The 21,473-nt window shown below is 46.5% G+C and overlaps 1 protein-coding gene across 1 annotated transcript in view; it reads right to left on the reverse strand.

Annotated features, from left to right (window-relative positions):
* PLXNC1 (plexin C1) overlaps positions 1-21,473 on the reverse strand; it is a 148,895-nt gene that overhangs the window by 25,790 nt on the left and 101,632 nt on the right. Inside the window, exons 18-21 of the mRNA XM_019446434.2 lie at positions 19,905-19,943; positions 19,493-19,617; positions 17,996-18,194; positions 12,930-13,076 (exon numbers count right to left, since the gene is read on the reverse strand). Of these exons, the coding sequence (XP_019301979.1) occupies positions 12,930-13,076; positions 17,996-18,194; positions 19,493-19,617; positions 19,905-19,943 (510 nt within the window). The remainder of the gene's footprint in view (positions 1-12,929; positions 13,077-17,995; positions 18,195-19,492; positions 19,618-19,904; positions 19,944-21,473) is intronic.

Here is a 21,473-nt window from a genome sequence, read left to right on the forward strand (position 1 = left end):
CATTGAATAAATATATCCGAGAGTAAAATACATATACACATAAATGTTCTAGAAGTGGTGATTTCTAATTTCATCTTCAAAAACAAAACAAACAAACAAACAAAAAACCCCCCAAAACTGGAAAGGTTCCACAGTACATGAGGGCAGACTGGTGATTATCTTTTTTTTTTTTTTTTTTTACATTTATGTAGTTTTGAGAAACAGTGAGACAAAGTGTGAGCGGGGGAGGGGCAGAGAGAGAAGGAGACACAGAATCTGAAGCCGGCTCCAGGCTCTGAGCAAGCGGTCAGCACAGAGCCTGATGTGGGGCTCGAACCCATGAACCGTGAGATCATGACCTGAGCCGAAGTCGGATGCTCAGCCAACTGAGCCACCCAGGCGCCCCGATTGTCTTTTTTATTAACAGGACCACAGAGTCCCAGAAGTGAAGTTCCAGGTGACAGGGAAGGTCAGGGAGGTCCCCGTATTGATTATGCTGAAGAGGTTACTTTTTAATATGCAGCATTAATTGCAATAACATTCATCTCCCCATCCACTTTCAAGATCTTCAGTTTCCCAAGCCCTCATTAAAACCCTGAGATCCCCACCCTGTACTAGTATGCTTGCATTCATTGCTTACGTTTCAGTGCCAGCATTTACCGTTTTGCCAGTTCACATTCTCCTAATGCAGCAAAGCCTCAGAATCAGACTGATGGGGGAAGGGAAGGGCTTTGTGAGTGTGTGAAAACACAGAACGAGGGAGTATTTCAAAACAAATTTAAAAGCAATTTCGGGTTTACTTTGAGAACAAACAAACACATCTAACACAACAACGTTTACCTACTACAGCTCCTTGGGGGAACAGATTCAGGGAAGAGCGTCTTGTCATTAGCATCACATACAGTTTAGATTCTGAGGTACCTTGGTAATCTCAGAATCAAGGGTATGGTGTGAAATGCTCAGTTACTTAATGTTTTTGAACCTGGCTGTAATGAGGGAATGTAAAATGATTAACTAATGGAAGTTTTTTTTTTTTTTTTTTTTTTTTAAATAAAAACACAAGTAAGGAGAGAATGGGGATCCTTAGGGTTCACTCAACTTTAAAATGGGTACAGTAAGGTTACCTAGGTGGCTCAGTCGGTTAGGCTTCCTACTTCCGCTCAGGGTATGAACTCACTTCGGGAATTCGAGCCCCGTGTCAGGCTCTGTGCTGGCAGCTCAGAGCCTGGAGCCTGCTTTGGATTCCGTGTCTCCCCCTCTCTGCCCCTCTCCCGCTCGCACTCTGTCTCTCTCAGAAACAAACGTTAAAAAAATTAAAAGCAATAAATTAAAAAAACGTTAAAAGGTAATAAAATGGGGGGAAAATGGGTATAACAACAGTACCGGCATTGTTAATTACATGGGATGATGCACATCAAAGTCTCCGCACAGGGCTGGGCCCCTGGGAAGGGTTTGAGGATGAGGACGATGATGATGGTAAAAGTGGGAAGTTATTATTTCATGCAACTCATCCGAAGTCTTATTATAGCCACTGTGAGTAAGCCTTCATGCGGAGACTCAGAGACCCGGCGGCCAGGGCTCTGATTCCGTACCCGCTCCGTATCCAGCAGCGGAAAGAGCGCGGGGCCTGCAAGCGGAGCGTGGCCGAGCACCCACTCTAGGGGCCGCCTCTTGTGCCTCAGTTTGCTCCCCTGCAGAGTGGGAGTCGCAGTGGCAACTGCCCTGGAGCTCCTGTGCTGACGAACCGAATTACCCGCGGGGCACGGAGACCAGGGTCTGGCTGGTGGGCGCTCCGGAGGGACAAGGGCGGAAGCCCCGTGGCCGTGGGAAAGGGGCTCTGCCAACCGTGGGGTGGTCTCAGAGGCAGGTCTTCTACTCAGGGCCTTTACACCTTGCCCCACACTCCCGTGCGCAGTGACACCGGGGCAAACTTCGCTCCAGTCCCAACTAAGTGATCAACACCAAGGCAGTGCGGTCTGAACCCCTGAGTAGGCGCCTGGCAGCTTCCTTCTTCCTGGAACGGAGGGCACCTCCGGGGCGGGGAGCTCCAGGGGGCAGGAAGGGAGGCAGATTGCCCGCAAATGCTGGCTGAGAGAGAAGGCTGTAGAGGGCATGTGCGGGGCGGAAAATCTAGAAGCCACCAGGGTGGCCACCCTGGTGCCAGAGTCCTCTCCCTCACCTCCCTTTCTCAGCACGGTTTACGGACACCCTGCCATGTATATGCGTCTTTTAACCTTCCCAACATCCTGGTTACGGGGCTGTGTTATGATCCCCGTTTTTGAGCGAGGAAATGGAGGCAGAGAGAGGTCAAATAACTTGCTCTGGGGACACAGCTCGTAAGTGGCAGAGCCAGGAGTGGGCATCAGGAACTACTCAGCTCCAGGGTCCCTCCTCCCCTCCCCCGCACCTGGGCCCTCTCTCCTGCCTTCTGGTCCCACCCACCACGTAGGAACCATGGGCCTCCAGAAACCCTGTCTTAGGTCCTAAGCAAAAATTGCAAGCTAGTAAGCAAAGCCCGAAGCTAGATCCCCAACACAAATGAGGGTTCAGGAGGCGTAAATGCCGACCTTGCCCTTGCAGTCTAAGCAGACCTGCCGGTGTCTTCCCTTATTTCTCTGCGAGCTGGTCTGCTCACAGTGGGAAGAAGGGTGGTTAAGCTATTTCACAGGGCTTCCGAAGATAAAGACAACTAGAAAGCACCTTTTAATCAGAGCTCCAGCGATCCCAGCTTGTTTAATAGTTTTATAGGTATTTGTGAAATAACACTCTGTGACTACCTAAAGGGCACTATTGTCTTTAACAAAAACACCTCTTTACAGGTAAAGCAATAAATGTTCTACTTAAAAACATAACCAAGAGGAGGCAAAAAAAAAAAAAAAAAAAAACCCAAAAAACAACCTTAACTGGATGTAAAATAATGTAAATCTGCCACTGCCTCCACAGCTAGATGGGTGGAAAAAAAGTAAAATGGTATTTTATAGAGGCCACAGGGAATTCTGAGCATCAATTCGGACACAAATTGATTTTTTATGTTGCTAACGCTTACTGCTCCAACAGCAATTTCCCGAAGTCTAAGTATAGTCGGGGGGCTCTCAGAGTGGGCCCTACCTATTCACCCCACCCTGGGCTCAGCACACACTGGGCCTTTGTTCCCCATCAGGAAAGAGCCCCCATGGAAGGGCCATCTCTCCCCTCACAAACCCATTTAACCAGAGTCTTCCCTATCCCCTACTTGGTGTTAGGGGCTGGGGTGTAGGAGAGACCTTAGACATAGTCCTTGTTTTCAGAAGATTCACAGGACGTTTGGCAGACCAAAGCATCACCTTTGAAACACTGTTCAGCCACCAGGTGCAACACTCAGTAAGTGTTGACAGAGAATTCAAGAAGGAAACACAGGAGGGCTGAGGGCCCTGAGCCCAGGATCAGACCATCTGGGTCAGATCTTGTACTCAGCTGTGAGTGCGTGGGTAAGTCCTCTAGCTTCTCTGAGCCTTAACACTCTCATTGTTTCTATCTAAGAGGAGTGACAGGGTCACTAAATAGTGACCTAATAATAGCAAATTAAGGAGTGTTTCCTGTGTGCCAAGCACACAGAAACCTTATCTCATAGATCCCACTATTATTCCTATTTTACAGATGACAGATTGAGGCCCAGAGAGGCTAGGAAATTGCACCAAATCACCCAGCAGGAAAATGGCAGAAGCAGGCACTCTTAAACCTTTGGCGATCCTGCCTTCAAAATAAAAAAAATTTTTTTTTAAATGTTTATCTTTGAGAGAAAGAGAGCACAACAGGGGAGGGGCAGAGAGAGAGAGAGAGAGAGAGAGAGAGAATCCAAAGCAGGCTCCAGGCTCTGGGCTGTCAGCATGGAACCCACTAACGGCAAGATCATGACCTGAGTGGAAGTCAGACACTTAACCGACTGAGCCACCCAGGTGCCCTCAAAATATGAAAATGTTTTGTAAACTAAGCATATGGTCCAAATCTACGGGATGACCATTAGTTTTCAATACCCACAGAAGGCTAAAGGGCTCTAAAATCTACACTGGTCTTTTCTCCAGAAATCTGTCCCTGAACAGCTCTGGCTTCCCCTATTTCTTTGGCATAAATGTGTCAACAAAGCTAGGACAACGGATATGGTTGGTGGTGTCTTATCATGTAACCCAGTTTCGGCCAGTGAGATATAAAGGGAAAGGGTTTCTACTCTCACAAAAGGGGAGAGCAGTGCTTGGAGCTGTGGCAGCTATTTTGTGACTAGGAAGGAGGCACAAAAGGAGCCCAAAGATGGTGACCCTGATGGGTCGATGGCCCGGGCTTGAGGCTGCTCACCTCCTGACTTTCTGCTCTAGAATGCAATTCCACGTCCTTACTATTTCAAGCACCTTTATTCGGATTTTCTCTTACTTACAGCTGAACGTACCCAGCCTGACAGAGCTCACTTTGTTGATACTGAGGTTGCTACATCTGCTCAGTGACCCTCACCTACTTTGCATCTGGACATGGTGTTCAGGGCATTCCAGAGGATACAAAGGAGAGCCTGGCACTGATCCTGACTGGGAAGTACGTAAAGACCAAGAGAACAATTGTGAGATACACATAATGAATTCTGCTACCAGGTAGAAAACAGTAGGTATGGGCGGAGTGCTTTGGGGGTCCAGAGAGAGGTTACCTCTAGCTTGGAGGAGCTTTTTCAAAGGGTGAGAAATCAGTGAAGACTGCGTGGAGGAAGGGGCATTTGAACTGAGTCTGGAAAGGAGCTGCCTGTGCAGCGGTACACGAGGAGGCCCCTGCAGGGGCCACATACTGGGCTTCGATTCTATCTAGACTGGCCAGGAGCAAGCTTCAATCTTCTAGTCAGGCTACGAGGTCAGGAAGTCGAGAAGAAGAGTCCCACTTCCTTTTGGTAGAATGGAGGGTGGAGGACTTGAAGAACTGTGTTTGCCTTTCCAAAACCACCACCTGCCATCTGAGGGGTTCCATTACTATTTATGGAAACAAAAGCTGAAGAAGAGAATACCGTTCCGGGTTTCTAACCATCGTCCTCGGCGCTCACATGTAGCATGTTGAACACTTACCATTTACTACCAGGAGCTGTCGTAAACGCTTTGCTAATTCATTTAATCCTGCTCTGTCCACTTAATAACTGCTTAGTGAAGTGGACACCGTTATTAGCTTCACTTAGCAGATGAAGAAACAGAGAGAGAGAGAGAGAGAGAGAGAGAGAGAAGGGTTCAGAAATGTGTCCAGAATCTCAGAGCTGCTGGGGGTCATCACTAGGACACGACCATTCTCTTAACTGCAAAGCCAAAAGGCCACCAGTCAAGGTGATAAATGTCGAGGGGCAGTCCCAATGTGCCTGAAGATCTCGATAGATGCTCTCAGGGCATACAGGCTGGACAGACAGTCCAGCAGAGGAGGCTCAACCTCCTCGGCTTGGCTTGGCATGGGGCCCCATGGAGCCCACTCAACCTGCAGGACGCCACGGGCTGGTGAAAGGTATCATTCGCAGGCATTTGTATGGAGCTCATGTCCACGCAGAGGAGAAATGACCTTTCCCGGCCTCTGCCACAGCCGGGTGTGGCCGGGTGACTATGTTCTGCCCAATGAGGTTAAGCAGATCTGCAACGTGACAGCCTCTGGGAAACTTCCTTAAAAGACGGCTGGTGGCTACTTGTCCCCTTTTCTACAGCCCTACTTCTGTCCTGCTGGCTGGAACGTGGAAGAAGGCTGGGCGGGGGTGAGCCCACACTTTAGACCATGAGGTGGGCTGCGGATGAGAGACGGGGAGCCTGGGTCTGTGAGGACGTCCCAGAGCAGAGGCACCCACCAGCACCAGACTGTGCACCCCAGAACTTCTTGAGGGACAGAAGTAAACTTCTCTGTTGCTTAAGCCCCAGGTGGCTTGGCTCTCTGTTTCCTGCAGCAGAATTGCATTCTGATGGATTCAGCAACGTGCCTATCACCAAGAAGGGCTGTTAGAAGGGCAAGGGTATTTGGAAGATGCATGGGCCCAGAACCCAGAGAAAGGACCAGAACGGAAGGACCCCGTCCTTTTGTAAGCAGGTCGCGAACCGCCAGCCCCGACCACACCCCTCCCTCGCCTTTAGGTAGTTAGTTGTTCAGATGTATCATTGTGGTCTTCCGTTCACATCTGTCTGGCGGGATATCGTCTGCTATAGATTCTAAACACACAGAGGGATTAGCGGTCACCTTGCCCGTAGCGCAGCTAATCCAAAAACCGTCACCCATCGACAATGAGTGACCAACCAGAAAGAATGGTGAGAGGACACTGTGCGCCGTAGACCTTACGATCGACAAGAGAAACGGCTCAGACAGGAAAACTCTTATAAATAAATGACGGGAACTGCTCTGAGGTATGATGGCTAGACATCCCATGCTCTTTTCAGACCTCAAAACAAACATACAAAGCTAGGTTTCATGATCACCTGTTAATAGATGAAGAAACGGTTTACAGAGGTCCGGTGACTTGCCCAAGGTCACACAGCCTGTTAGTAAAGTGACCGACCTCGGATTCACCCCCAAGACTGTCAGACTCTAAGCCCCACCTGTCGGGCACCCTGCGACATAACACCTTGGGCGCTAAGGTACACAGCACCTAGACAGACCAGCACATTCGTGTTTCACTGGTGGCTTTACCCACCGTTCCTTCACACACCCTGGTTGGTTAAGGTACCAAGGAGATAGAAAAAATAAGGTTGCAGGGGGCTGGGAAGATGAATCGAAGGCCCGGAAAGAGGCATTTCCCCATGCTTTTTGCATACTTTGGTGGGGAAAGGATGATCCAGCTGCCTCATTAAGTCCTCACCCACATTCTTGGCTCACAAGGAGGGATGTTGCTACATCCTTGTATGATACCTTATAATACCTAGAAGGTAATTTTTTAAAAAATGCGTTTAAAAAAATACTTTATCATAACAGGGCTTAGGCCAATAATGACTTTCATTAAATAAAACTATAAAATATCTAATTTCATTTGAGAGCCAAATGAAGGTCAAGAGAAAAGTCTGGTTCTTACACCAAACTGAATTTTATGTATTTTTTTTTTTTTTGATGTTTATTTACTTTGGAGAGAGCACAAGCAGGGGAGGGGCAGAGAGAGAGGGAGACCCAGAATCCCAAGCGGGCTCCAGGCTCTGAGCTGTCAGCACAGAGCCCGACATGGGGCTCGAACTCATAAACTGTGAGATCATGACCTGAGCCGAAGCCGGACGTTTAACCGACTGAGCCGCCCGGGCGCCCCACACCGAACCGAAGTTTAGAGGAGAGATGTGGTAGGAAAGAAAACTACTTCCAGAAGTCCAGTAGAAGAAATGTGAGCCACGAGTTGAAAGAGCAAGTCTCCAAAGCTTCTGATCTGAGGCTTTTCTTAAGCTGGAGTCAGCAGCCCCGAGACATGCTACCAGATGCCCCCCTAGTGCTGCTCTTGCCTGCCCTACCTCCCCCTCCACCTCATTTTCCTTCCCCCAAAGACCGAGAGCCCAAAGCTTCCTGGATCAGGGTAGTTTACCACCACCCCTCACCCCACCCCCACCCTCACCGCCAACAGAAAAAGAGGGAGGAAGGCCTTTTCCATCTTGAAGAAAAAAATTAATGGAGAAAATTTCCTCAAATCTAAGTTTCTCTCTCAAATTTTTCTGTACTTGCCAGCATTTGCTAACATTTGTTCATGATAGAATCGAGTAAGACTCTGTCTGATGAAGCCCAAGATGATTGATTTCGGTATTTTAGGCTTAATATGAGTATTTCACGGTTTGTGTTTTGGCGAAGACCCCACGAGTTTCAGATTTATGGATACTGGTGAGGCATTACCATTGCTGTGTCCCCAGAAAAAAAAGAAAGAGACCCAGGCTTTTGGAGGTCGGGGGGGAAGGCAGTTTCCAGTTCTCTATTATTTTCTCTGTTATGTCAAGCTCTAGATTAGGGGCTGGCAAACTTTCTGTAAAAGGCCAAGACAGTAAATATTTAAGACTTTGCAGCCTATATGGTCTCTGTGACAACTACCCGACTCTGCAGTTATAGGCAGGACAACAGCCACAGACGACAGTAAATGAATGTGCATGGCTGCGTTTCAATAAAACTTTATTTATAACGACAGAGAGCAGGGTCACATTTGGCCCACAGGCTCTTGTTTGCTGATCCCTGCTGTAGACAATGGTAACTTCAAATGGAATGCTGACTTTGCCGATGTCAAAAAAAGACATATTGAAAAAAATGCCTTTTATCTTCACCATGATTTGCTATAAACGTCACCGTTCCCTGAGGAGTACAAGTATAAATAAGGATCCTTAACAACGCAGAGTCACATTTGAGCCATAAAGAAGAAAATTAAATACTTTTGTATTTAGGTAACTAAATTATTTTCTAATCCCAAGATTATGGGTGTGAGAAGAAAGGGTATGAAGAGGGAAGTCATTGAAAGCACTCATTTAACGCTTATTTTTCATTTTCCACTTCTTGCCATCAACTGGGGAATGACTTACCTAAAATGATTATAAAAAATGGTTTCACTTCTTTGATCAGGAAGCTCAGAACAGTAACTACGAAGTTAGTAATGGTTTCGGTATTATTGCAAGTCATAATGGAAATGATTTGCACTATGGTAGAGAGCAAAAGGGGGGAAAAAAAAAAGCCCAAGAATTGTTAATTAACTGCACTGTTTCTCCACAAATGCTAGGAGTATTAAAAACAAGATTGCTGAAGTGCAAACATCAGGATTTAATGAACAATGGGATGTAATTGAAGTAACACAGAATGACTTAATCGGGACAGTGGGTTGTTTAATTATGGGGATAATGGATCTTCTGAAAGGACAAACTAATGGAACAGAAGGAGTTAGGGAGTGGTGGGGAGAGCCACCGTGTTAAAGGAAGCATGTAGATGTGAAACTCTCACTAGAGATAGCCGGGACTCTGTTATATATGAGATGTTTTATTAAACATGACTGTCCCCAAAATGGTAACTACTGGGTTCAGAAAGGCAGACTGGTGCAGGCTGGCATAAGTCTTCAATAAACCGTAGTGGAGGCATTAAGATTTCTATAGACATGTATCTGTACTTTTTCTAAGAATTTCTAATAATCTTAAAGACGTTCTCATAGATATGAGAACGAGGGCAATAATATGTTTGTCGGAGCACTGTTTCCCAGGGTGCCAAGATGCTATCTCTCAGATACAGCAGATTGGCAGGCTCATTTCCTGGGTTTAAGAGTTCAAAAAACCATTTCTCGCTTAACTTTGATTACAAGTCAAACTTCTCCTGCTAATTCAGCACACTTTGCTACGAGTTATTGGGTTTTCTCATCTCCTCTTGAAAGTGAAGCAAATGTCCTTTCTCCCATGTGGTGCACTTTCCTAGAACTGAAATCTTCATGCCTTCCTTTGCGCTTCCAAAATTTCAGGGGATCTGCTCTGAAATCATTCTCTCGACGCGGACACAGCACAGCCTGCAATCTCAGGGTGGGCCTGAGGTTCTCCAGCAGCAAACTGAACACGCCTAAAATGTTGTAAAGGGGGAAGAACCACGGAGCAAAAAGCTTATTCCTCTTCCAGCTGTCAAACCTGAATCCCCTGATATTAGAGGAAGTTTGCATGTGCGCAAACCCGGCTCGATGCCGGCATTCACGGGGGTGACCGTGTGTGGGGCAGCCTCTTCATCGAACGCCAGCCTGCAATGCCTTGATAGAGAAGGATGTTTCCCGTGATACCTGAGTAAGTATGGCCGTATGGGGCTTTTTGAGCAAAGAGAGGAATTTTTGCAGTGAGCAAAGAATTGCCTCTCAGAGCCCATTTGTTAGTAGAACGATTTCACGTATGAGAAATTGGCAGGATGTCTTTGTGTTCTAGAAAACACCCCAGACCTCAGGGAGAACACATCCTAATCTTAGAGGTGTGAAACCTAGCTCTCGGGTTGTTACATGAGGTGCTGTGTTTCTGAGCACTTAGCCAAACGGGAGTTTGGGGGGCCCCTTTTAAATGTGTCCCTGTCGTGGCAGCAGGCTCTGTCATTTCAAGTTGCTCGTGTGGCTGCTCTTGTTTTTTTCTCTGACTTTTCTTTCCTTGAAAGAATTTACACACACACACACACACACACACACACACACACACACACACAGAATCGAGTTTGTTCAGCATACCCTGGTTTTCAATTACATAAACCACCTCAGGCAAATTTAGAAAATCAAGATCTCAAACCACTGGGTGTTCATGACGGGGGGGTGGCGGGGGGGGGGGGGTGGGCGGTCAGGAGGGAGGTAAGAAAGAAAGAGAGGGAGGGAAGAGGGGAGAAGGTGAGTAGAGAGGGAGGGGGGGAGGAGGAGGGAGGAAGGAAGAAAATTATAATACGATGGTTAAGGCTGGGGGAACTTGCCTGAAAGGAAATGAAAAACCTTAAATTTTTATATTGACCTTCTGCCAACATTTTGTCACACAAGCATAGCCCAGATCATGTGCCTTCTCTGGAGCTTCTAATATAACCATCCACCATGAAACAGACAGGTTGGGGCAGGTACAATACAAGGGAGTAAAAATCATTTTTAAAGGCAAGGCCCCTGGAAACGAGCGGTCTACCCCTTTTCCAGTTCCTATCTACTGGCAAATCTGCATTTGAAAAGAAAGCTCTATCTGGATTTCTAAATTCATAATTTCCCATTAGCCTTCTCCCCAGGGGCTATAAAGGAAAAGAGAATCCAAGAATCAACATGAATCCCTTCAACATCAAGAAACATTTGGATGAAGAGTTGAGAGTTAACAAATCCGAAACACATGGTCTTAATTGACTGTGAAATAAATAACGTTTCAAAATGAAAGGCGGAAAAAGTGTTTCCATGTAAAACATTAGAAAGGACTCAAACCTCCAAAGTTGCTTCGGGCATTTGACTCCTTCCCCACTCCCAGCTGGGTCCTCTCCTTCTCTCTCCTTCCTGCTGGGGTTCATGCTTTCATGAAACTAAATCAGTGCTACATTTCCCCCAACCTATACACGCTCACAGATATTTCTCTTTGGGAATCCGTGGGGCCTGGAAAATGTTTCAAAGTGAAAGCATGAACATCCCTGGGGGTAGGACCGAGGCCCTGGGTCCGTCTTCAAACAATCATAGGGGAAGGTGTCGACAGGCCCTGATGCAAACAAAGTTTGTTTTGTTCTCCAAAACACCCTGCCCTTTCCGCACAGGACGTACATTAGAATTATCTGGAGTGTTGAAAAAAAAAAGTCTATCTGTGCCTGGGCTTCGTCCCCAGCAGTTCTGATTTAATCAGTCCTGAGGGGAGGCCCAGGCATCGGCCTATCTGGATCTGCGATTCTAACAAGTGCCTGGGGAGGGGTGAATTAAATTTAATACAGATTTACACGGCCCGCACACAGCAGTCAGTGTCCTAAGTGCTTTACAGAACACTGACTCTGCACCCTTGCGACACCCCATGAAACAGGCAGGCACCATGATTGTCATCTCCACTGAGGAGACTGAGGCATAGGGAGCTTTGGAAACTTGCCCCGAGTCACGCAGGGGCAGAGGCAGGATACAGGGTGTGCCTCTTCATCACTATACCAGCAGTTCTCCTGGGGGGTCCGGGACCAGCTGCTTCTGCAGGGAGCGCTTTAAAAATGCAAAATCCCAGGCCCTCCGCAGACCTACTGAATTAGAAACTCTGGGGTGCTGCCTTGCAACTGGTGCTTGACGAACTCTCTAGTGGATTCTGATGCATGTTAAAATCTGAGAGCCACTGCCCCTCGCTTCTTGGCTACAGACAGTTGTAGTAACGGAAATCAGAACACTGAGAAATGTTGACTTTCTGCTCAAGCCTCCCGCCTTGTGGATGGCAGTCGGGCGTGGTGCCTTCAGGGCAGGGTAAGCTGCATGGGGCAGTGACCTAGAACTCGAAGCAGCCGATCTGTGGACTATTCTCCCACCAGAGGACGTAACCATAACACAGCCCACAGCGACGTGGTGCCTTCTCCAATTAGGGAAGGAATTCTTCCAGGATGACACCACGGTTCTCACCGTCCAGAGCTAAGCCACAGGAGACTCAGCCCCCTTACTGAGTAATACCAAAACCCCACCATCATTTTCTCCTCCTCCTCCACTAACGAGATTGTGAAGAAGCCCAGAGTCTCCACGAAGCTGAAGATCAAAACCAAATGACGGCGACCTCTTTCCCCGGTCTCCACGAGCAGAAAATGCCTAAGTAATTTCGGAGGTATTTGCCGGGCTTGGCCCTTTCTCTAAAATCTGTGAGCGCGCAGGAAATCGGTCTCTCTTCCTTTAGGAAGGGAAGAGAAGAGGGTGGTGGGGGGTAGGGATGGGTGAAAAGGAAGTTCTCCACTGGGTGAAACCTTCCAGCAGCCAGGCAGTCATCTTCCTGGAGTGATTTACAGCGTTCCTCTAAAAATATCTATGAGATCACAGAACATTAAGTGCATGACACCAAACATTTGTAACTAATCCATGAAAATAAAGTAAGGGTGTCATGTTGCATGGGGAACACAGTGGAATTTGTCTTGTGTTATCGTTCTAAAATAAGACGGCCTCAATTTGGTTGAAATACATCTTCACACATTGTCTTCCAGAGCAGAGCCGTTTGAGAAATTCTGATTGCAATTATAAGTGCTGAATAGGGAGCACTTTGCATTTCCTTTGACGACGCTGAAAGCTATAAGCTATCCTGATATTAAAATCTTTGGAAATTGATGAGCACCCCAGGCATCATTACAAGCCTCCCCACCCCCATCCCAGTAATTAAAATCTATTATGTGAACACGTGTTAATAGTTTATCAACTACTGTTTTTAATTAACTCATCGTCTGAGGCCTCCCACAGTAGGAATGATACCGCTTCATTTTAAGTGGACCACCCCCCCCACCCCCACCCCACCATCCAACTCCCAGCCAGGCTTCTTTCCGAGTCTGGAAGGAAGGCTTCATCACCAACATACCACAGTACTGAATTCTGGAACCTGCCACAGCAGCCAGTCTTCGTTGAGGGTGTACAGGGCTTTGCAAGTGATCACATCCACGGGACCCTTGTTTATTTTCTGGTTCAAGGTCGTTACCAGCAAATAGAATGGCTCTCCAACCGTCTCCTGGGAAGAGACACAAAGGCGACAGTTAGCGGTCTGCAGAATCCACTGTACTTTCTTCCAAAGAGTTAAAGTTTCAGTTTATGGCAGTGCGACAGGAGACAGGAGGCGGTGTCTTCTAACAATCCACACGAGACTCCCAAGAAAATACACACTGCTTCACTCAGGATTGGGTGCAAAACTCAGGAAGCGCCTCCTCTCCCCACACATGCAGGCACAGACACACACACACACACACACACCCAGAATTTACAGTCAACAGCAGCACGAAGTTCTCAGAGGGTGGTTCTGTGACGTTTAAGCTTCTATATGGCAGACGGATGCTCATATTGGCTAATGCCTATAGGAGATGCAGAGGCCTAAGCTTTGTTTACATTCTTATTGAATCGCCCTTCTGAGCAAACCAAAAATAAACGGCATTAGAACGCACACACGATAATTAGCTCTGGTAACCAGAATAAATGTCAGAACATTTTGTACGTTTGCCAAGAGGGTACTTTTTGGTGTTAAGAGCTTCTCATGAAGGAAGTGGCCTTCAGTTATCACAATCGGTAGCCTTCCTCCCTTCTCCCCTGGTGCCGGCCAGCACCCTGTGGTTTGCAGAGCTGCGGGTGGGAGATGTACCGGCAGCCTTTGCCTTTGCTGGTGTGGGGCCACTCGTGTACCCTAACTCCCTTCCCTGGGCCAGAGCCGACACCATAGCTCTAAGGCCTTCCTCCCAAATTCGGCCCATCCCGACTGCGTCTTGCTCCCAACTTCTGCCGTGTGCATCTGTGCCTACACCAGGGGCTACCTACCACCCTCAGGGGGACTTAAATGCCTCCACTTTGCAGCCACACTGTGCTTGCGTGGGCTCTGAGCGGCTCAAGTGGGAGGCTGGTGTGTTCTATCATTTCAGCCTCACAGAGCATGCAGCCCCCGGTCCTCAGTAGCATATTTGCTAAACAATCAAGGTCTACAATCAACAGACAGTAACCAAACGCGGGAGAGGAAGAGCCAGGAACCTTGAAGTCAAACTGCCTTGGTGATGAGGATACCAGCCAAGTGGCTAAGGCTTGAAGCACCCGTTTACCGTTCAGTGTCACAGCCCGGCTTGAAAAGGAGAAATTCCACTGGGTCTCTCCCCTGCTCTCCCCTGAACAGGTAAACAAAGACCTCTTTCAAGATTCTTGGGATCTCACCCCGTCCCCCCCTCCCCCAGCCTGCCCATCCCATGCTTTATACTCCCTGCAAAAACATGTGCCCTCCCCAGTCCCAGGGTTTCCTTTGGCCCCCTTCTGCCATCCTCCATTCCACTGACTTCCCTTTATCACGCTTCTCTTCCCTGCTGACATGTCCTGGAGTCTCTTCCTTAGTGGAGGACACAGTTGGAATGTTCAAAACTTTCCCAGGTGGGGAGAGAGCGGGGACTAGCACCTGACATTTAAATTCTTCTGGGAAACTTCCTTTATCTCATGGTTCGCAACAACGCTGCTCTCTTCTCTTTCCCTCTGTCCCCTTGGGTAATGTCCTGGCTGCAAACTTAGAACTCCCACTTCTCTTTTTCCCTCCAGCACGCATCAGAGACAGGGGTGAGTGTCCTTACGAGCCTTGTGGGCTGGATGTGCCCACAGAGGCTGCGGTTAGGGGTCAAGTGGGCTCTGCGGGGCTGGAGGGCAGCTATGGACTCCATGGCTTTGGAGTCAGGAGTTCCCCAGAATTCTCCAGAGTGCAGCTAGATGGAGGTAAGTAATATTTTGCCTTACACTGTTATCCACACCCAGGGTTCTAAACCTGGGTAATCGTCACCAGAATTCCTTGGGGCTCATGTAAAAAATTCAGATGCCTGGACCCTACTGTAGGCCTACAGATCCAGAATTTCCGGAGGTGAGGCCTGGGCATCTGTGGTTTTAACACCTTCCCAGGGGATTCTGACGTGTATCTGGCTTAGAAAACTGTGAGGTCTGTCATTATTTTTTAAAAATGTGTGTTTATTGGCAGCTTTTCCTGCCCGTGGGTCCCATCCCCGTGCTTTAATAAAATCACCTTAAAAATACATTTATTTTGAGAGAGAGGGAGGGAGGGAGAGAGAGTGGGGGAGGGGCAGAGAGAGAATTCCAAGCAGACTCCGTACTATCAGCGCAGAGCCCGTCATGGGGCTCGATCCTACGGACCGCGAGACGGTGACCTGAGCTGAAGTCAAGAGTTGGACACTTAACCAACGGAGCCACCCAGGCGCCCCCTCTCCGTCACTATCGAACACAAGTTCTAAGTTAGTCACAATTGCTGGGGGCTTGGGTGTCTTACGGGACCAGAGAACACAGCTCCCCAGGGAGCCGGCTGTGGGGGAGTGCACCTTCCGGAACCACTCCTGTGATGGGAACAAAGCTCGGCCCCTTCACCTTCCTTTTCTTTGTGAGACCAGACTCTGGCCCTGGCTGAGCCAGAGGCTTTCATGCCTGTGATCTCCTTCTATCCTTAAATCCTCCCGTAAGCCTGTGGTACCCGCCTCACTGGGGAAGCAGTAAGCGGGGTGGCGAAGAGCTCTCAAACCCTGGTGCTTTCCCAAAACCAGCTGTGGGGTCCAAGGAGAGTCATGTCCACTCCGTGTGCCCCAATGCCCTCGTGTGCAAAATGGTCATCAAGATACTCCTCTCACAGGGTTAAATGAGAGGATGCCATGAGAAAAAGAAAGCAAAACTCTTAGCATGATGTCTGGCACACCCAATAAATGGCCGTTATTAGGAATACTTCCCTCACGGAGCCCTGGAAGTGGAGAGGAGGAAGTCACCGGGGGGTCACAGAGCCAGTGGCATCTGGGCAACAGGGTGTGGGGCAGGGTGGAAGGACCAAGGCTGTCAGAGTCCCCTACCCCCTTGGGCTTCTGGTGTGGGACGTCAGACCCTCTGCAGCACAGGGAATTACTCCACTGAGAATGAAAGCCTCACTGACTGACTAGCTCACTGCCGCTTCCTCCTGGCGCACGCACGGCCCTCACCGTCTCAAGTGCTCGACATACTCTTGAATCAGCACTGCAAATTCTTGACCCAGAATCCTCTGCTCAAGGGAGCCGTTTGGGCTTAGCGCCCAGATTTTTGGAACACCCTCACCTCTTTAAGGCCCCAGGGGAGCAAAAACAAGGCTCCAACCGGCACTTGAGGGCTCAGATCCCAGGAGAGAGGGCTGGAAAGAAACTTAAAACCAGTGACCACGCCCCCCTACGGAGTGGACAGAAAACAGTTGCTCAGGTGAGAAGTACCATTCCCAGAGACGCACAGCTAACTGGGGTTGACATGAATTTAGAGCCCAAACCTGCTGCTTCTACCCAAGACTCCCACTCCAGGGCTCTTTCTATTACCGCAGGATTCTCAAATGTAAGGCGCATGCAATGACTTAGAGAAGCTTGGAAACCACCCCCGGGGCTTGTGATTCAGTGGTGGGGCAGGAGCCTGCCTTTTAAGACTAAGACCCAGGACCCAGGTGTGGGGCCAGCCGCCTCTGTCTAGATGTGGTTGTGGCTGAGGCTAAGATGGTCGAAAGCAAAAACATTCACCCCAGAAGTAACTGCTCAACACCTCCCCAAAGCGTATGATGATTTATACCAAGTAAACAGAAAAGGCGGCAGATTTCATTAATCTTAATAAATGGGTAGCGCCTTGGGAGAGGAAGGCATCGGTTAAAAAAAGAAAAAAAACAAGAAAAAAACGTTGTGCATCTACTTGTAAGATTGCATTAAACATTAAACTAAGCACAGTCTATTTAAAGTGCTGCTTTTGGATCTAAACTTAAGTAGCACTGTTAAAACCTGTGGCATAACAGTGTATCTTATTCAAAGTTTAATTAGATTTTGGAACTAGCTACAAATACACAATTATGCAGTTTTGCTGGAATCTGGATGGCTGGTGAAATTAAAGAAGGTTAAGCATCTTCTGTACAGGGGCCTCAGAGGGCTGAACGAAGATTGGGTTCAACAGAACACTCTTCTTTTCCTATTAATATTTTATAATAACAGCCAACATTTATGGAGTGCTTACTTGGTGACAAGCAATTACATGCATTTTCTCATCCAGGCTTCAGAACAGCCCTAAAATACTCTTCCTCCAATTCTATAGGTTATAAAATCAAGGCCGAGACAGGTCCGGAAGGCTCGTCTAGTAAGTGACGGGAGTCCAGATGCAGACCAGGAGGGGGGCTCCAGGACCCATGCTCTGACCCACTGGAGTCTGCACAAACTTTGCATTCAAAAGGATGTTAAGATTCAATCAGGCTACAACCACATTCAGACAGTAACTCCAACTGGAACTCAGGGGGCGGGCGGCTCTTTGGAGACTTGCTAAACAAACAGAACCATGTGGAAGGACTGGTTAGAATGGAGTGTAATTAGCTTCCTGTATCAGTAGGTAAACGGGTATTTCCAAGATGCTTCAGAGGCCCTTCGAGTCACGTGCTCGCTTCAGCATCTGAAATATTCTGTCCCCTCAGTCTCTTCTCTTAACTAGACCGCCTGGGCCCTGGTTGTTAATTACCGGTGTGATTTATACCCAAAGCCAATGGGTAGAAAACTGCAGTTACACGAGACAAATAAGTTCTAGGAATCTGTGGTACGACATCGTGCCTACTGATAACAACGCCGTTTTACACACTTAAAAATCTGGTAAGAGGATAGGTCTCATGTTAATTGTTTTTACCACAGTGAAATTGTTTCAAAGAGAAAAAAAAAAGTTTTACCTGAGGAAATTCTAAATGAGTCACATTTACATAGGTTACAGCAAAAACAATTCTTATTTTCCCCTCCACTTGCTCCTGCCAAGGACCAAGTCTCAAAGAGGTTAAATGCTGACACCATGGAGTGTTCAGGACTTACCCTGGCAAAGGCATTAGCATCTGCTAAAAATAACCACCTATTGTCTTACCTCTGACCGGCCAAGGGATAGGACACTTACCCGCAGAAAACCAGAAAGGCAGACCGACATCCAGTTTGTGAGGAGTTTTTCCACCACAGACTCTGTGCGTCTCAGCATGAGTTTAGGCTGCATGTTACTAGACTGTTCCATCAAGTCCCTGGTCAGCACCTCCAGGATGCTGGTTAGGTAGACCAGCTTGGTTTGCAGGGCAATGGTCAGGAAGGAGGCAAACAGACACCTGTTTAAAAATAGAGCCCTGGTTACAATACTCAAGACGTTGAAACAACTGTCCATCAGCACATGAATGGATAAAGAAAATGTGGTATATTTGCGTACCACACACACACACACACACACACACACACACCGCCCCCCCCCAACCCCGAATACCGTTCAGCCATACAAGAGAATGAAATCTTGCCATTGTGAAACATGGATGGACCTTGAGGGCATTATGCTCAATGAAAAAATCAGAGAAAGACAAGTATTATGTGACTTCACTTACGTGTGGAATCTAAAAAAAAGAAAGAAAAAGAAGCAAGCGCACGGAAAAAGATTTGTGGTTACCAGAGGTGGGGGACAAAGGGGCAATTGGAGGGAGGTGGACAAAAGGTCTAAACTTCCAGTTATAAGAGAAGTAAATGCTTAGGGATGTCACGTGCAACGCGATGACTACAGCTACTCCGCTGTATGGTATGTTTGAAAGTTCTAAGAGAGTAAATCCTAAAAGTTCATCCCCCCCCCCCGCCGCCCCCACTTTTTTTGTATCTGTACGAGATGATGGATCCGAACTAAACTTAATTGTGGTTATCATTTTGCAATACGTGTAAGTCAGATCATTATGCTGCACAGCTTAAACTTATACAGTGCTGTATGTCAATTACATTTCAATAAAATTGAAAGAAAAAAAAGAAGGTATACAGATGATAAGCACATAAAAAAAGAGCCTTGGTTAATGAGGTTAACTATTCGCTGTGGCTGGGCTTGGCACTGATGGTGTCTTCTAGAGAAGCCAAAGGGCGATGGGGTGCTGTCCTGTGGGCACTTGTATTCTTTAATGTCTTAGGTCAACCACCTTTGTCCTCAATCCATAAAAACCAGGCACCAATGTTAATTCCAGGACTTTTTATGTGTTTCTAGCACTTAAACTTTTAAATTAAAGTGGTAAACAAGAAGTGACTGTCTTTCCCAAATTTTCAGGTGTTTTTAGAAACAGAAAATAATACTTCTGCTTTTTTGATTCAGGACTCATGTTTTCTTCTTGGGGTTGGGTTTTTCAGGGTTTTTGTTTGTTTTGGTGGGAGGAGTATATGTGTGTGTGTGTGTCTTTCAAAACAGAATTTGCGTTGAGGTTGTGTGATATCTGAAATGGAGCAATCATGGCTTCATGACCCTTCAATCAGGCAGCCTCTATAGGTAAATCCACATTTTCAAGATACCGAGTTCAGGTTGTGGTTTGGAAATAAAACAAGGGGCTCAAGAGTTTTTATTTCCCCTACTTAATGACTTCCAAAATATAAATAAATTGACCAATACCTGTCCTTCACTGAAAAGTTCTTCTGTTTTTCAAGGGTGTGGATGACAGTAACAAGGAAACTTTTATTACAAATTAGGGCATCCAAGGCTGTGAGACTTTCATTCTTATCATTGGCATCTCTGTTCTGGAAAAAACAAATGGATATGATATGATATGATATGATATGATATGATATGATATGATATGATACGATATGATATAATTAATATAATATAATATAATTAATATAAATATATAAACTTATTAAAGGTAGAAGATAGATCCACAATGGGTTTCCCAAAATGATAGGTTATTTAATATTGAATTCATGATTCCAAAAAACTCACAAAAATTCAATAATGGGGATGAGGAGGAGGAAGAGGACATGATGAAAGGCAATCATGGGCTAAAGATGAAAACTTATAGACTTACATGCATATCTTCAGTGAAGATGTGTGTGAAGCCACCTGACTGAGAGGAAGGAGACACTTTTATTATTCATAACATCCAAAGGAAATGAATAGTGTATTTTTGCTATAATACCCAAGTCCGTTTTAATAAAGTAGAGCCACTGGTTGCTAATCTGAAGAGCCTCTGGGCTTAGGTTCATTGTACATCCTCTGATACATAATAAATAATTATTCAGCTCTCCAGAAGCACCAGTGGATTCTGGAAGCCTCTAAGACGAAGAATGATTATTGCATCAGTCCCATTTTTGGTAGAGGAAGGAATCTCACACTTCAAAAGAACTGACTCGAAGGTGAAAGAAGTGGTAAAGAAGATTATGCAAATGTGCAGACCACTCCTCAAGCAATTTACCTTCTAAAGATAAATATGGAGTCGTCTCGGTAAGTTTTTACAAGTCTCAGCTTAGTCGTATCTACTGTCTCAATGTACAGGGTTACTGGAGAGGGCTTGAGTGGGGTGGTTAAAAGCTAGGATGTGGAGCCAAATTACTTGGGCTCCTGTCCTGGTTTTTTCACCTACTGGTCACTTGACTTTGGGCAAGTTATGTGACTTCTCTGTGTCTGACTTTCCTCATCTGCAAAATGGGGACACTCCTGATTCCCACCTCCTAGGCTTAGGGTGAAAACAAAACGAATGGGTGCACGGTAAGTTCTCTATGGCAGCTGTTTTTATTGTTTTTGTCACGAATTTATGGCAAACTAGACCGCAAGGCTACTGTTCTGCTGGTTTCTACAATTATTTTTGTGTGCTATGCTGTGTGGCTCCTGGATGTGAAATTTTAAATTTGAGTTTCCTTTTTTAATGTGTCATAAATCTGATTGGAATTAAATGATTAAATTTTAAAAGCATGCCGAGTAACACTTCAAATGAGTCAACAGAATGAAAATATAAACTTGAATATTCAGGTTTTTCTCTTCCTCTTTTTTAGGGGTAATATTTGAAACTTTAGGCTATTTTTATACCTCATTAAAGTAAATTTCTTCTGCAGAGGATTTTTGCTTTATAGTTTCAAATTTGTTAGCCTAAGCAGAAGACCTCAAACTATTTTGGTCATACTCTCCTCTAGTAATATGCAGAAAAATCAGACCTTGGGTTTGCATTTTCTAGTTCCTAACATTTTTCTGCTGAACCAACTTTATATGGACAGTTTAAACAGATTGATTCCTGACCTTAAATAGGGAAATGCCATGATGGCTCCCTGTATTCTAAGGTTCCTTCCTCCCTTCATTTAAATTTCCTTCTTCTAGGAGGTAGGATGCACTGCTCACTCTTATTTCTTCTCCTATGTTCAGCAAAACAAACCAGTCAATAGAATGAAAACAAAGGCTTTAAAAAGCCAAAAACCAAAGGGCAGGGCACAGAACCAGGTAATACCTTGGCCTCTGTGAACAATTTCCTGCGGTTTTGCCTACTGTTGTCTGGTAGGTGTTAACCACTCACGTTTTTCATCCAACACCCAACCTCCAGGCCTGGAGGATGTGGCTCCCGGATAGATCTGTAAAGGGCCTAATTGACACAGGACTTATCTGCAGC

This window comes from Panthera pardus, unplaced genomic scaffold (assembly GCF_024362965.1).
Source record: "Panthera pardus isolate Hobbes unplaced genomic scaffold, ASM2436296v1 HiC_scaffold_6, whole genome shotgun sequence".
NCBI classification, from domain to species: Eukaryota; Metazoa; Chordata; class Mammalia; order Carnivora; family Felidae; genus Panthera; species Panthera pardus.